This window comes from Fusarium falciforme, chromosome 1, assembly GCF_026873545.1.
Source record: "Fusarium falciforme chromosome 1, complete sequence".
In the NCBI taxonomy this organism is placed as follows: Eukaryota; Fungi; Ascomycota; class Sordariomycetes; order Hypocreales; family Nectriaceae; genus Fusarium; species Fusarium falciforme.
This window is the reverse complement of record NC_070544.1, coordinates 5273474-5290960: the sequence shown is the minus strand read 5'-3', so window position 1 is coordinate 5290960 and position 17487 is coordinate 5273474. Positions and strand designations below refer to the sequence as shown.

The 17487-nt window shown below is 54.9% G+C and overlaps 1 protein-coding gene across 1 annotated transcript; it reads left to right on the top strand.

The window, feature by feature from the left end:
* Positions 1 to 9935: 9935 nt before the first annotated feature.
* Positions 9936 to 11780, top strand: NCS54_00149600 (Hypothetical protein; the record flags this gene model as incomplete). The annotated part of the gene is made up of 4 exons (XM_053147122.1): positions 9936 to 10066; positions 10207 to 11061; positions 11116 to 11410; positions 11466 to 11780. 4 exons carry the CDS (start codon positions 9936 to 9938, stop codon positions 11778 to 11780), a joined length of 1596 nt encoding a protein of 531 aa, XP_053003097.1.
* Positions 11781 to 17487: the final 5707 nt, after the last annotated feature.

Genomic DNA, 17487 nt, shown 5'->3' with positions numbered 1-17487 from the left:
GGTCATTATCCGAAAAGGAGATCCCAACGGAAAGGGGGAAGTAGACGAGAATCCCCTCAGATGATCAATCAACGACCTTGCCAAACAATGACGACTTGATGGACCTAAAAGACGGTCGAATTGGTGAGCAATAATTCCCTTGTCACCAAGCGAGGCCACGACCGTGGTTGGCCAAGACAAAAGAAATGACTTTTTACATGGGCAAGCGATTGGTTCACCCTGAAGCCCCTTGTCAGATTCTTTCTACCCTCATTCATGGATATTTGATCTTCAAGGTTGGTTGCACCGAGCAGCAGAAGCTGTCAAATCGTCAACAAACACATGAGACACTTTCTCAACACCAACATGAGTAAAACTAGTCGGGTCGGAAACCTCTCACTCCGCGCCCGCCACTGCTTCATCGGCCCGTCTCGAATAAAGGTGGTGTTGGTTCCTCCGTCCGCAATCAGGTAGTTAACCCTCCTCCTCGGTCAGTCGCCGTTGTGCGCTGTAGATCTGTCGCAGATATATCGCATCCCATCCACATGGATCCGTCATTGTCTCATCGACTCTAATCCGTCGTTTCCGATAATACATCATCATCATCGTCAACAACATGATCGCTCTGCTTCATCCCCATCCCCATCCCATCCCATCACCTAGCAACTGTCTCTGTTTGCGGGGTTTGGCCTCTGCTGTGGTCGCATCCAGGCAGGGGCCTCCTCCCGCCATGGCCATACACCTTGGTCGCGCCCCAATGACTGGGCAGCCTCTTACGAACCATCCCTCTCTTCCCTCTGAAATAAATGCCCACCAAGTTTCCCCTCGAGAAGAGAGGCATTATCTCGCCATCCTCTCTCGCCTCCTCACTCGCGTTCCTCCTCTTGGCCTCGACCCTGCCTCGGCCTGCTCTCGGCCCCTTGTCCCTTGGCACTAGTCGCCGATCATCCGTTCTGGGCCCAGCTTGAACTCTCAGCCAACAGCTGCCGTGGTCTGGCTGGTCTTCATCAGTGTCGAGGCTCAGCACTTATCACTCAGTATCAGTCATCCGCCATCTGTCACCACCTCGTCCACTGCCCATGCTCACTCAGCCCTTGAACATCATCACAGTCCGCTGCCATGCTCAGCACGAAACTTCTACCCCCCGTGCCGAGGCTTTTCCCTTCCAAACTCGTCACTCGTGTCATCGCGTGCCTGTCATTCTTGTCAATGTCTGTGTGCTCCCGCCATGTGCCACTCAAACTGCCTCAGGGACCAGCCGGCCCCAACCTGCGCCACGCTATCCATCGTCATCAGTGTCAGGAACATGTCTGAGCGTCTCAAAGATGCCTCGAGACATTCCTTTCCCCAGACTGAGCCAAACTCAGCTTGCCAGAATCCCTGCAACCCCTCGTGACTCTCTCCTCGCCTGCAGAACCCACAAGGTCACGAGCATTGAGTGTGGTAGACTTCAACGGACACGCTTCTCCTCTTCCTCCACCTTGACCATCTTTGATCTCCTTGGTACTGTATCTATCCCCTCACATGGTTGACACTCTCTGTCCCACACAAGCCTCAGAGGGACTCCCACTTCACCGGCGTCTCCTTCAACCTGCGCCACGCCGCCGACGAGCGCTGCTGGCCCCTCTTCGCCCCTCTTGCGACCCTCAGCCCCTCCGCCCCCCTCCGCCCCGACTCGCAACGCAACGCAACGCAACTCCTCTCTTACCTACTCAGGTGAGTGGAATCGGCCGCCGTGAGGATAAGTTATGACGACGGGCATGACGAGTTGCTTGGCCTCGCGTCATCACACCCTTCTCTCATTCTCTCTCCAATCCTCTTCGGCTCTGAATATCGCTCCCTCCAAGAGACCATAATTCCAATTGCCTGGCCATATCATCATTGGTCAATTGACTCGCTTGGAGTTGATATGCCCAGACGTCTATACCTGTTAGCTCGAGCGTCATAACCATGTCTACTTGCCCCATTCACTTCATCCCATTGCGGTATCCCGGGCGGGGGCCTTTATCTCCATCTTGAAGTCTCGGATGGATCCTTGGAAACCCACACAGGTTGGTAAGTAGACAAGAAGTATCTCGACCAGTCAGGCCCTTCGTCTCCACCCACAAGAGGGTCCATCTCTTCGCCGGAAGCCAAGACTCTTGGGGTGTCGAAACTCACCTTCAAATGGCTGTTCGAGGGTCGGTAGTTCCAGCGGTACTCTTCAACCTCGGTGTCTCTCTCCTGCCCAGAGACTCCAAGCGCTGCAACATTTCCAAAGTGGCCATCTGAGGTGTCTGTAGAAGAGACTTGGTATAGTCTCTTCGTATGGCATTGCATTTCGTTGGTAGTGAACCGCTTGCCATGTGGAGGAAGCGTTGCAAACCCCCGGCCCGTGCTACATCCATCAAGCACACCGAGATTCACTCTTTGTATGAGTGCTCCACAGCCTGGCCAGTCATCTCATCTTGTCTCGAGGGTTCTCTTCTCTCCTTGACAAGTAATCTGTCCCCACGGCTTGATCGACCTGGTCCGGAGATCCCCAGATTAGACGCGGCCTGGCCCGTCCCTTAGCCCAAGCCTTCCCCCCCCAAACCACTCACCGCCATCCCGTCAGCATCGAATTCTCCGATTCCCGGTGATGCCTGTATAATCCGCGTCCTAGAAAGTTGACATGTCGAGATCCAGTCGCCGCTCATCTGTCATCTGGGTCTGGGTGGCTACCTCGTCGTGCTTAAAGATGGGCCACAAACTAATGTATGCACCCTAGCTCCAAGGCCGGGATAGCAACTCCCAACCCATAGAAACGGACCAGCTTCAGATGTGATAGATGACCCAGCATCCAAGCCCGGCATCTGTTCGCCATGGTTGTATGCCGGTTAATCGTTGCTGTGTCAATTGAACTCGGCTCTGTTGGTTACACGGCGCATTTGTATCCTCCTTTTCAGTGTTGTTGTCCCTCCCACTTCCAACCCGTAACGGCATCTCAACAGTAGCATACAAATATGGCAGTGGCTTGAATTCCAGCGAGGTTCTTGCCTTAGCCCCCCCGGCAAGGCCCTCGCACTGATTGAGCTCTCTCGTCAGAATCTCAACAATGCTCCTTTGCCCACTTCATGCTTCAAAAGCCAATATCTGGGTTGACCAGGGGGGCTGGCAGGGCGATACTCTCTGCTTTATGTCGGCTGAAATCGTGTCTATAGGATTATATTGTAAAATAAACCTTATCATCGGAGATCTACCGAACCTGGGCAGCTGTAGAAACACGACAACATGCACCTCGGGGTTCTCTCCTCCACTCGAAAGCCAGGGGCCCCATGCACGGAGTGCTCAGGTTAAGTCATGTGAGCTTAAGAGGCTCAATTACTCGCGCTTCTATCACAACGAACCGTCCACAAGAATATGCTCACAGAGTCGACTCCTTGTATCCGCTGCGCGTGCCTGTTAGGCCCTCACTCGGCCGCATGCGAGAGAGCTTCGATAGACATTGCCCCGGGTTTTCCGCAGATCGCCCAGGCTCGTATTCCCCCTCCTTGTCCTATTCTCTGCGGTGCTTTACCGAGCGGGACCTCAACTATCGTCACAGGTCAGTTACCTTCGAGTGGGGGCTTCAAGCAGGTCCTAGGCTCTCAACGCCTAAACTATTGAACAAGGGACAAACAACCCGATATGGTCCGGAGTCATCTTGGGCCGGCATATCCACTGCTTAGTGAGGGGTCAACAAAGCTTGTTGGCCTAACTCGGCCATCGACATGAGAGCTCATGTACATATGTTGTGCTGTTGCGTTTGACAGCTCACGTCGATTGCTCCGCCCCGATGCTTCAATGCATAGGTACCGAGTCCCTAGAAAGTGGGAAATGTCTCCATATCCAGCTGCAGGGAAAGGCCCTTAGCGCCAGGCACCTCCAGCATGGGCCTATAGAGACGGCCAGATAATGATGATGCCCACGATAGCCGCTTCGAGGCTGCGCACTTATTCCGTCAGCTGCTCCGGGAGCAGCACCTTGCTTCCCCGAAGAGCTGTCGTGCCCCGCCTCTCCACGTTACTCTCTGAACGGAGAGCTTGGTATCAGGACCACCTATCTGGAAATGGCGGCGAATAGAGGGGGAAACATGCGCCTGCCCCTGCAAGTAGAATTAGACAAGCCCTGGCCTGGACACGTTTCCATTCCCAAGAGCTTGGAGCCGACGCAAGCCAGCTGCTGGCACTGTGGCTTCTTACTCACCTGGGCCCCTACAGGAACCTTGAGGCATATGAGCTGGACGTGGATTGTCTCGAACAAAAGGACTGTTTCAGAGCCGTATGCCGTAGAAGGCCTCATGACTTATAGGGTCTCAGGCAATGGCAATGTCTGGCTTGGGCTGAGCCATAAAGCGGATTCACGACGCAGCCCGCTCCGATACTGAGCGGAATGGCTTCAGGAGAGTGTCGTATAACTGATTTCGACTCGGCGAATTCTTTCCCTGCATTGAGGTTGATATGGATCCTCGTGTACCTGTATGTGTGTGCGTGCGTGTGCGGGCAATGAACCATAGGTGCAGGGCTTGTCCGAGTATGCTTGTTCTGGGCAGTAGATACAAGATTGCATCATTCCGTATAAGCACTGATATCATTTCTTGTTGTTGAGCAGATCTTATGTCGCAAGATCCCACCGCCTGGGGTGCGGTCCATGATTTGTCGAGGAGGCTCTTGAGGGAAGTTGAATCAAGTTTGGTTTCAAGCTGATGAACAAGGATTCGTCAATCGCCAGGTTTTGGACAGGGCATGGCCCTCGTGACCTGACTTGCTGCCCTAAATCCATTACCTCAGGTATATTGGACGTCATGGCAGAGTTCAGGTCATGTCGCTGGTTCTCGGCGGGATACTCTCGACGTAGTCGGTTTCAAGAGTGCGGGCTGTGCCGACGTTGGTTTAGCAGATGCTCCGTGCTTCCTCGTCCGTGTGCCTTGCGGAGTCCATCACCTTGGCCTCGAAGCGAAGCTAGGGCTATCCTGGCTCCTCCACAATCCTCAAGCCCGTTTTGTGCACTAGCAAAACAACGGCATCAAGATCTGCTTCGATCCTTTGCACACCAGAAACGAAATTACAAGTCGTCGTCAACCCCACTCCATTGCTGTGCTTGCTGTGCTGTGCCGTGCCTCGAGTGCGGTCTTTGACATCCCGAACATGGGCACCATCGGTGGCTGCCACCAAGGTCGACTGCATTGTGGCAACGTTGCTAATCTTTAACCGGAGGAAATACCTCGAGCGTGTGCCCATCAATATGCCAATGGGTCCATAGCGGCGAATCGACATGCGAGTGAGGAGGTTGAGCGAGAAAACGAGCGGCATAAGGATCGAGGTGCGGTGGGGATTCCTTCGGACTTGGTGATGGACAGACTCCCTCCAAGAATTGCCCATGAAACAAATCAAAGGTCCGGACCCACAACCGTCTGGATTGGCTTGAATTGCCATGGTCGTTCGGTCATGACCTCGCATGTCATCCTTCTTCAACACCAAAACATTGAACTGGGAGATCAGCGGCGGCCTTTTCCTGACTGCGGCAGACCTGGTGACATCTCTGTCTCACTATTGTCTCCAAAGAAACTCGATGCTGGGTGAGTGAGGGGTGTAAAGAGCCGCTCGGTTCCATGTGGTGGTGACTTTGTATGAATCAAGTTCGAAAGCTCGGCCAAGACAGCATAGCCGATGCTCTACAGTAGCCTGCAGAGCGCAGCGACTGCCCGAAGAGTCGAGCTGCGTCGCGCCGCGTTGGACCTCTCACTTGGCTTCGGACCAACAGATGCTGGCTGATAGTGATCGCGGAATTCTGACAGGGCGAATGTGCGCAATTGTCCACCACGTTGTAGCGCACGCGCCAGCCCCAGCAAGTCTAGATCAGATGCGGCAAGGACTCGGGATCTGGCGAGCTTTGGTGACTGCGTCGACGGAGCAACAATTGGCAGCGCGCTGACGGTGGAGACGGTCCTCGCAGGGACAGGCGAGGTAGGACGAGGAGCGAGTGGCTCCGTTTCTGTCGGCCGCGAGCGAGGGACTGGACTGGATGGAGGGTTTGCGGCTGTCACTAGGCAATGGGTGTTGGGTGATTGCACCAACTGGAGCAGGTGATGACTGACATGCCGCTAGGGCTCCGTCGCTATCGATTTCGCACAGGTGTACGAGTATCCGTGGTTGGCTGCTGAGCCATTTTTGCATGGCATTACGATGGCGATGGCGGCAGCCTCTGCCCTCTTGGTGGTGGTTCCCTTCCCTTGGCCTTAGCATTGACGGGCTCCGGCCGATGGATGATGACCATCCCGCCCCAGGCATTGTGGCACCGCCTTGACTGTCTTGTCGTGTCGTGTCGTGTCGTACATGAGACTACACCAACGGCCCTGTCTCTGAGAGAAACGCCACTGAGCAGTGACAACCACGGCCGATGTGGGTTCGAGGTCGAGCAGGCGTCGCGAATTAAGGTATGGTGTGATTTCGGCGTCTTGGTCGAGCTGCAATCGAGCACATCTCTCCGTCCATATCGTCTCGTCAGCCAGGCAAATTTGGCAAGCGTGCGTCCACAGCCAACCAACCGCATGAGGGTGCGTCTGTCTTGTTGTGTTGATGAGAGGGGGTCCAATCTCAGATCCAGAATTTAAGATGCGCCAGGGTCAGGCGCGAACAACCGGGAGCAGGCTGGATTTGCACTCACTCAAGCCAAGCCAAGCCGCACGGCGTGGATGTCCCATGCCCCCCATCTCATCCCATCCCATCCCAAGCCATATCACCCATCTCTATCCATCCACGGATCAAAGCCCACGGATCATGGATGGGCCCTTGGTGCGTTGCACCGTGCGCCAGACGCTCCGATGCTGCAGATGCAGGCCACAGGCGGCCGGAGAGAGAGGCCAGGGTCGGCAGAGATGATGCAGCCTCCAAGTTCTTTCATCAATCTCATCGACCAGCCAGGGCAGCACCAGGCCCGCAGCTGTTGCAACCCTGCCAGGCTGCCCGTGGTGGACGATCTGCAGTTTGCGCCGTTGCTCGTCGGCTGCTCTCTCCAGGCCAGGCCTGCTCCAGCATAATCGGCCGCTGGTCCCTGCGAGTGCCACCGTATGGCAACGCGGCGGACGTCTATGGGCGGAGCGGATCCCAAGGTCAACAACTCGGAAGCTCAGGCTATGCGATGTGATGTGATGATGCATTTCGCCTGGCCACTTCACCTATGTATGCGTCTTGTCAATTCTCTCATCCTGCGCGGATAAGGCACGGCAATCAATCCCATCTGTCCTCCGAGTCAGTCCATTACTCGAGTAGGTTGGCCATGCGACTCCAGGGTGGTATATGTTGGATCGGGGTAGTAAGAGATCGCCTACCTCCCCAGCACACGATGCTTGAGGTATCCAGTTCGTGCAAATGCAAACGGTATAGTAGTTCTAACCGGGCGCGAAGTTGAGACCAGGCGTTCAAGTTATGCCGACTCCTTACGTAGGTACTCCGCCCTTCCCCCACCACATCTAGTTCAGTTGATCCAGGAAGGATATTTGCATCTACGTACCTTGCTCTCCATAGGATACCTTGGTGAATCCACATGTCAGCGTCAAATCTCTGGCCGGCAACAAGCACTCGTATGTATATACCATAATTAGGTCGATAAAGCAAGTTGGCGTCAAACAGGCATGGAGGGAGGTAGGTTGGAGGGATGGAGCACGGGCTGCCCAGGCTGGAAGTAGGTCGGGAGGTACCTTCCTCTCTACCTACCCACGAACAAGTCGTACCTGCCTCCATCTGGATGTATCGAGGTTCCCCGCCATGGATCATTGAACTCCATGCCTCAGCCCCCTTGTGTGATATCGCTCCCTCCTCAAGCTACATCCTGGATACCATACATGGCCCTGGGCTTCTCCATACTCTGACTTCTCATTTCTCATCTTCCAAGGTACTAAGCTATCTCCGCGCCCCAACACAGCAGTCCCTGGCGTGTCAGGGCACAGTTCCTGCATCCATGGATGGATGTGAATACACGCCGTGATATTCGACATCCAATTGCTTTTTGGTCAATCGCCGCCCGTTTCGCCACTGCTGGTTGGACAATGGGTCCACTGGCGTCTCCTCTTGTCTCGATATCTCAAATTAACCACATGGGGCTGCGTCCAGTCCCGCATCTGCTGTTTATCTGCTGGATTCCACAGGGTTCACCTTGGGGCCTCAGACGCAAGACGCCATCTTTGTTAGATCCCGACATGACGAGCATGTCCATCTTGCCACGAATGAGCTACGGATGGGCTGGCATGTCCCCAGGTGAGATTGCGCATCATGTCGCAGGTCCCTTAGCCCTCAAGGACCACCTCAAGCACCAAGGTCCCTGGTTCCGTACAAGCCTCCAGCGACCAAAATCCACTCCCCACAAGATACCTCACCAGGTCCATGCTGAGTGGTTGTCTTGGCCATGGCTTGTGCTCACTCGCGCCAGCGAGAGGAGGAGAGATCCACACGCTAACACGAGCCAGGTCCCATGTCTCCTCTCCCGCCCGTAGCCATCGACGCCATTGAGGGTTGCGAGAAACCCTGCCGCCAGGACCCCGGAGGCAAAAGAACGACAACGACCAGGTCCATGATGTGCGCCGCGGGCCGAGCAGCACTGGCCATGGGCCGTCAGCGGGCACGAGACGTGATCCTCATGCGCCAGCCCAGAGTCGGCGCCACGATGCATCGGCCCTGGAGAAGCGAACGGGCTTGCTGGAAGTACCTATCCGGTACAGGACAGTACCTGGTTAGCCCAAGGCAAAGGCAGGGTGCTGAGGTTCGCTCGCGTCGACGAACCTGCGTGCCCGTGTCCCGTACCTACAGGCGACTCCCCACTTGCTCGCTCCAGTATTCGTCGACAGCTTGCAGTAGGAACAAGGACACAAGACAGCAAGCAGGAAAAACCAGAAACGACTCGTACCGGTCCCGGTAGTCGGGCGGCCGGGGTCGGCGTCGAACGGACTCAACTGGCTCGTAGCGACGCCTCTCTCGACGGCGCGCCAGTGTCTAATCTCAGCACACCCCCTCCCTCACCTCAACCCCAATTGCGCTACTAACTAGTTACATAGGTTGTGCCCTCTCTGCCCCAAGTCGAGCCGCCGCCGCAATACATGGGTCCCTCCAACCCTCCAAACCCTCCATCCAACCCCTCGCTCCCCACTGGTCCTAATGCAATGAGCGCAGGAGCCAATGCACCCCTGCCGTCTTGTCCGTTGTCCAGACCAAGATCAATCTCGACAGAGCTCGCGCGCTTGTTTGTACTATGGTACGTAGTTGCCGCCCTACCAGCGTGCCACCAAGAACGAGGTACACACAGAGATGGCCCACGGCAGGCCTCAAGGACCCTCTCTTCTCCATGTTCATGCATGGCCCGTTTTGGGGACGGGGTTTGGCATAGGTATATATCGTAGACCCATTCCCCCAACCTCGACCCCAGCCGTTATCATCGCCACTACCTCTCTTCCTCCTCCTCGCACTTCTCCCATCGGCCAATTCACCCTGCCATGGCCGTGTCTGAATAGTCCCCTTTCCGTCCTTGTATATTATCCTGTCTTGGCCCTCGTCCGGTTCCTCGAGTCTTGCCGCCGTGCGAGTGTGTGTCTGTGGTGCATAGTCTTTTGCCTTGGTCCTTCCCAGCGTCTCTTCTTCACTTCCACCTTATCACGACCATCTGGACAGAGAATCACTGTCCAATTCACATCACGAGACCCGAAATTCACTATATCCTCTCAAAACATCCTCTCCACCTTCGTTCGATTGGACCTCCTCCGCCTCTTCACCACCCTACGAGGCTGCAGAAGCAGCGTCGCCATTGCTATAAGCAAAAGTGCTCCTGAGAGCCTTGGCTCATAGTCTTGGGCTTCAATCAACAGCCACCGTGTCTTACGGATATTCCTCCTTCCCACGGAGGGGATAAACAGCACCCTTCGCCCGCCGCACCTTGGAACTTTCAACACCCCTCACTCACAGTTCGCCATGTATGAGCCTGAGACAGAAAACTTTGGGCGAACTCCCCTGCCCTTGACTGGAATCCTGTCATTCTCGATGCCATCCTTTGACTTTTGGTACTCGACAACCTTTTGGATCTTCTTGTTCTGGGGACTTTGGTAAGTGGACCCTTTTACGCCGCGGCCTCTGGGTCCACGCTCTCCGATTCTCGCAACACTCCATATCGTGTACCAGAGAGACAGATTCGACCTCACGGCGAAAGGCTCAGCTCAGTAAACTCAGTCTAACATTTTGCTAGGATTCATCGCTATTTCCGGCTTCTGGTTCATTGCGTCAGCCATTGGAGCTACAAGTCCAAGCCCATTCCAAACAAGCCTACCTTCACCAACAAGGATGTCACCGTGGTTATTCCCACCATCCACAACGCCTTTGAGGAACTTCGCCCTTCTCTCCAGAGCATCCTGGCTTGCGAGCCGGCTGAGCTGATCATGGTCACTACGCATGACAAGCGAAAGGACCTTCAGCGATTGGCTGACTCATTAAATTACCCCAAGGTTCGCGTCTTCGATACTCCCATCGCCAACAAGCGTCTTCAGGTGTGCGAGGCCCTGCCCAAAGTGGAGACCCCCATCACCATCATGGCGGACGACGATGTGACCTGGCCTTCCACCCTCATGCCCTGGATCCTTGCTCCGTTTGAGGACCCCCAAATTGGTGGTGTCGGAACCTGCCAGCGGGTTCGTCGAGAGCACGATGCTTCTTGGTCAACCCGAGCCTGGAACTGGCTGGGCGCAGCTTACATCGAGCGTCGCAACTTTGAGATCTCGGCTACTCACAACATTGACGGCGGCACATCTTGCATGTCTGGACGCACTGGCGCCTATCGTTCCGAGATTCTGTCGAGCCATGACTTCCTTCACGGCTTCAAGAACGAGAAGTGGAGGAAGTGGATTCTGAACGCTGATGATGACAACTTTGTGACTCGTTGGCTCGTCAGCCACCAGTGGAAGACCTGGATTCAGTACGAGAAGGAGTGCGAGATTGAGACGACCCTCGAGAACAGCCACAAGTTTTTGTACCAGTGCTCGCGTTGGGCGCGCAGCAACTGGCGAAGCAACTGGACCAGCCTGGTCACTGAGCGATATGTCTGGAAGTGAGTGAAAGAAAACATCAAGGGTCAGAATGGTTCCTCTAACAAAAGAAACAGGCAGCAATGGTGGTGCACCTACGCTCTCCACATCGCGACTTTTACCTCCCTGGCCTTTGTCACCGACCCGCTTCTTCTCGCCTCGTGCTGGTGGGCGACGGCCGACTGGGATATCCAGAACCGCCGATACGCTTTCTGGGCTCAGTTTATTTACATGTTTGCCTTTACCAAGGTGGTCAAGCTTATGGGCCTGTTCCTCCGAAACCCCAGCGATGTCATCTTTCTCCCAGTGTCAATCCTGTTTGGGTATTTCCATGGACTGGTCAAGCTGTACGCCTTGGTCACTCTTAATATGGTACGTTGCAAAGTTATCAGCATTGCAATTATCTCGCTAACCAGGTTGAATACAGACGTCCTGGGGCAGCCGAGCCGACGGAGACACCAACGATGAGCAGCGTTTGGCCCCGGCCCCGCAGCCCTCGATTGTTCTCAAGACACCCCCTGGAAAGGGTTCGCTCATCCGCTACAACGCTCGCCAGAAGGGACGGCCAGCGCAAGGACGGGGAGCGCAGTGTGGCGCGTGGGAGAAGAGCGGCTATGCCGCCTACGACTCGAGCACATCGTATATGCCTATACGAGTGCATACGCCTTTGACAATAACGCCCGAAGACACCAAGCTGCAAACGAACGGAAATTCGATCAGCGGAGAGTGTCGGGCAATGTGACCAGGCGACGAAACGACTTTGATGAGGCCATGAGCAACGTTTTCATATTTGCATGGGACATTTGTACGAGACCAATTAGGTCACTGGGAATTTGATGTTTTTTTTTCCGCCGAATTTTTTCAAACAACCGCATCACACCACTACCACCCCCCCCCAAAAAAAAACAAGGGACGGACCGGAGTCAAGGGGAGGGATCAGGCGAGGGTTATCTTCAGGGGTTTGAACAAAAAGTTTCTGCTTTCTGCATGAGAGACGATGAAGAGGCTTTTTTCCGGCCGATGGCCGCTGCAGGGACCCAGCGAGTTGTCTCCCGCCTGGAATGAGATATTTCCAAGGTGGATGAATGACGGTTCAAGTCCTAGACAGCGAGCTTTTCTGGACCTAATTTTGGAGGGTGAAAAGCAGTCATGGCAGTGGTGGCCACTAGCCTTTTGACTTGCTGACCAAGCCCGGGCTCAAGTCGTCTCTTGTCTTGTAACAAATTGGGTATGGGTTGAATCATGGGGGTCTTTCTTTTCTAACTATTGTGTGTGTGTGTGTGTGTGTGTGCGTGTGGTGCGGAAAAGATGGCAACGGGCAAAGACTCGGAATCGGACTATGGGAACAAAAGAGGCCATATCCAAGACATGTGAGACACTTTGATAATGGAAACCTTGGGAGTATACTGGAAACTCCTGATTTTGGCAACACCATGGTACCTTTGTCTGGCCTGTGACTTGTGTTCTCTGATAGCTTCATATCGAAGCAGCCATTACGCGGGCATAGTGACGCGGATATGTCTTGGTCGTCAGCCCACCCTGGGGGAGGAAAATGCCCGTTAGTCAAGCACGAGGTGAGATGGTGGTGTCGTTGACGATGGCTTAGAGGTTAGTGATGACAGCCCTAGCCAAGATGGGATTTTCAGATGCGATCTGTGATTACCACCCGTCTAGTGGATGGCACCAAGGCCCACAACGACGACGACAACGCCCGAGTTGAGGGAGTGAGGCCGCCCAGAGAGGGAAAGGGCCTGGCTAGTTATGTCGACAAGCAGCCCAGCCCAGCCCAGTCCAGCCAACCTCGAATTTATCCTGCTTCGCATCATATGCTTGGTGGCCTGGCCGAATCTTGAACCTGCCACACTCTCTTTGGCTCGGGCTCAGTCTGTCTCACATCTCACAAGCGCTAGATGATGACGATACAGGTCGCCACAAAGTCTAAAAGTTACTGTGTATGGACAGCGTCGTGCACACATGAGACCCGAGATATCCAGGGTCCTGCCCCGTTAGGCATTGCGACTTCAAGTCACAAAGTCAAATGCACGACTCGTGCGTGGCCGTGGATCAACACGGCTTTGCACCTTTTCTGTCAATTTCCGGGTCCCTCTGATTACCGTTGCATTCTGGCGGGCCTCGATGAGTTGCAGACAGGGGGAGCTCTCATCAATAAACAATGGACCTTGAAACCCCCCGCAATCGTTGCATCGTGGGCTCCGCTTTCCCCTCCTCGCCGGTCAAACCAAGACAGGGCTGATTACCATTGCTGCTGCAGGATTTTGGTTGATGAGAAAGCGGGCTGTGTGCTAGTGTCGTTCAACGCAGGGCTGGCTCCAGCGAAAGCGACCTGAGGTCGGCAGCAAAACGGGTACGTAATGAGGCTGCTATTGGGGGGAGGGGTTTGATGAGGTTCACTGAGGGCTGGTGTGCGCTGCACTGCACTCCCAGGATAGACGCCGGTGGACAAGACCAGGGTTCGCAAAGCCAAGCTAAGCATCTCTGGAGTGGGATCGGCCGCAGCTTCGCTTGGCTCGATATGACGGACGACCCTCGTCTCTTTGGCGCGGGGTTTTCTGCTATCCACTCAGATATCACCTTGTGAGACAGACGACGCAAGGTACCTACATAAATCTGGCGGTTAGCCTGACCCTCAAGTCTGGGGGTGTGGGCAATTGAATTGGTGCGGTCCTTGTCAGCATCGCCGACATCGTGAGCATCGTGGACACGACACGGCCGTCCGAAGGCTTTGTTGTCCTTGCCGTTCGCGATCCCCCTCCTCTGCACACGCACAGACAGACAGTGGATGGATGGACGGTGGTGGTGGTGGAGGTGGCGGCGACCACAACAGAGATGCTTCTGCACGATGCAAGTCGTGGGGGATGGTGGCGGGAGGTTGTCGTGATGTTGGTTCTTGTTTTTGTTTTTGCGGGCCTTGGTGCTCCTCGTCTGCACGCAACATCTGACAGCACACGCTCAGTGGGTGCCATTGGGCCGCCTCAACATGATGGGTGCCATGGGCACACGATCAATGCTGTTGCATGCCTTGATACGTATTTCCTCCTATGCGGTGCAGGAGATATTGGCCATGGCTTGCTCGAGACTATGTGAGCATCGTGTGTTGCCAGAGCTGGTCGAGGTACTCCTCCGTATAGGATCGGGTCAATCTCAGCTGCTCGCAAGCCACCCGTGTGGAGGAGCTCAAGACCTCACCTTAGTGAGCAGTGCACCCGTGAACTGTCGTTCGATCCGTCTCTGATATCCACAGCGGGAGGACATCTGTGCTGGCTTGAACTCGGCCACGATCTCCCCGTGCGCAATCCAAACAGAGGAGCCAATGCTGCTCGTTGCACCGACCTAGGTAAAAGAGCTACAAGCTCCCCCACAATCAAGCCCCCCTCGTCCGTTTCTGGCCTGCATCATCTCTGACGCAGGTCCCTGGATGCAAATCCTCCGCGAGAGCTCATTTGCAGATCCCAGGCTCAACAGGACGGCCAATCTTGGTGACGGCGGGAGATGGACTGCCAGAGCTCCCCCTCTTGCCCCTCCGAAGCTGGGATTCACGGCGCCCGCAAACCGGCCCCACGACGACGGCTAGCCACATTGCGGACGAGTCACTGGGCAAACGAGATGCGCGGATGGGGCTTGCCATCCTAGCCATCACAGCCGACAGTTGTGATGCATCATATCGAGCCTGGTGGCATTCAATCAATTGAACCCTCTCCTTCTCTCACCTTGAGCTGGAGACAGCTGCTCTACCCTGCTCAGACCCTGGCAAAGCGGCCCTTCCCCTCCTTGACAGAGATATCGCCGTGGGTCTGGAGCTCGGACATCCATCGGCAAGAACAGGGATGGCACAGGACGCTCGAGGCCAGGGACGGCAAAGCCTCAACGACGGGACGGTCGACAGGGTCAGGGTGCGAGGGTCCCTTGAAGGTCGAAACGGTCTCGCAATGCAGACAGACGCACTCTGTTCGTCCCTAAAGGATTAGCAGCAATGGACTGGACGTACATAGGATACTCAATGCACGAGCAAGAAAATGCCTCGTCTTGTTGACGAACATGGCGAACTCCTCCATCTTTGCTGCAACAGGTTTGGGCCAGCTTGTTGGGATGGAACTCATGCATGCTGCAATGCGCAATAGGATATAGGTACCACGAGATTGCGGAGACACCCACTAAAAACGGGCCTTGGCTTCTCCTCTGTGCTCAGCTTGCAGCAGCAGCAGCAGCAACCAAATTGCTTTTGTTGGAGGCAACGCCCGATCGTTGATGATTTGCTGTCTCGGTGAAAGCTGTGAGTGATGAGAGAACTAGATGGATGCAGATGAAGGAGGTGCGCACAGCAGAGGCCTCGAATGGCCATGGAAGGCTCTAGTCAGGTCGCAAGTACCTCCCTCAGCTAAGGTATGCACTACGCCCCGTTGGCCAGCTTAACTACTGCCAGTACCTGGTTACTTACTGCGCTTGTGTAGGGGAGGTCCCGGTTGCCGAATGAGGCAACTTGGGATCTTGCCTCTGGCAGGTGTGATCGACACAAATCGGCAGGCACCGGGTATTTTGCAAGCCAAGTTTTTCAACCTCAACTCATAGGTTCACGTTATCTTCTCTCCTGCATCATCACCAAGTAGGAAAACCAACAATAGACAGGTCGGTTCAGCAATGATTTCGGCTTGGCCGGGCCGACACGATTTTCGCCCCTTCCTCGAAACCCTTGAATCGACTTTGCTGTTCGCTCATCGCGCAGCCTCTATCACCATGCACTTAGCTGCAGGTCGCTATCGGCCAGAGGCGTCGCCATCGACAAGGAGAGAGCACCCTTCCCAGGCACACCCATGGCACCAGCACCAGGGCCTGGGTCCCTGCACTTCAGGGCTTGATGCGATAATGCGACAGGTGTGAGATGGCTGCAGCAGGTTCAACGTCCAGACTCGCTGTGGTTATTCGAAACAAAGAAACGTCTTTGGTTACGAGGCCCAGATTCTGCAGCAAATTCCACCTCATCTCTTCGCCTCCAGAACGCCTTCTTTCTTTTTTTTTTTTTCCTCATCTCCCCAGTTGTTATCTCTCCTCCACTCTCTCACGTCTCATTCTCGGACTAGTATTCGTTCGAACGTGGTGATATGACGCACGCCCGCAGTTTTGCTGGATACCTTACGGACAGAAACACCGTTTTCACTGAGGTGCGCCCGAGGGCTGAGACGGCGGGCGGAGGTGCGGCGGCGGCTTACCATCGGTCGGTCATCGTCCATCGTCCATTGTTCGGAGGTTCGCGCTTGGCCTTGCCCAAGCCGCAGTAGCCGCCGGGCCGGACCATTATGCCACTGATCCTTGACAGAACTCTACGTATTCTCGCTTAGACTGCCACCTTAAGCTTGTTTCCATCAACCTCTGACGATACTCGAGAACGTGGCATCCGTTGGCATTGCGGCACGGGTCGATGTCACAAACAGCCGCTGCAATATGGCACGACGGTCTCCTCTTCTTGTCGGCAGGCTTTGCAACATGGCTCCTTGCCTCCCCTCATCCAGAGTTGAGCATGGCAGGCTGCGCTAACTCGAGAATATAGTAGCCCCAAATATATACATTTGTACCTCTTGTACTATGCAAGTACCTCACCGGCCGGGCCGGGCTAAAGGGTGGTGGCTCGATAGTCCAGGGCGTGTCTCTAGACCAGCTCGTCCGAGCGTGCATTCTGCAGGCCATGCATGCAGCACGCCGTCTCTCTCCACCAGCCACGCAAAGTTGTCGTGCTGGGGGTGTTCGTGTCGGTAGCGGAGATGCGACAACACTTGTGGGGGAGGAGACTTTGGCGGACGGACTTGCTTGAGCAGCGCCGGCCTCGCGCTTGAGGCCTTCTTCCAAGGAACTCGTGCGCCCATCTTGTGAGTTATCCGAGTAGTGTCAATTCAAGACATGTGAAGATTGCAGAAATCTGGATACAAACTACATGACTCTCCGATCGGTGATCTCGTACAGAACCTTTCCTACGGCCCGGCAGATAGGAGCCTGTTCCCTTTGTCTAAAAAAGATGTGGTGCATGTCCAAGGCAACTATTCATCTCCCTGTGTCTCGGCCTGTATTATCCCGAGCTTGAATCTACCATGTTGAGACATGGATGGCAAGGATGAAAGAGTACATGTTCAAAGTCCTCGGTAAACGAGGTTCACGGATAGCTGCTGTCGATTAATTTACCGCTCATTGAGGCCATCGCTTTGTGCCTATATCCTGTGCCTAGTAAAATACGTATAGTTCGAGAATATTGGTTTGCCATGGATCTCGTTCGCTGGGCATGCTGGGGCTTTCGTGTCCGAGGCATGCTACCCATGACCGTCGACCGTAGGCTTCGGGGTACGCCGCATAAACAAATCCAGATTTTATGATGCATGGCTCCTTCGCAATCATGAGAAGATAAGTCGGCAAAGGCGAGCATAGTTGTGGGTGTCCATACTCGC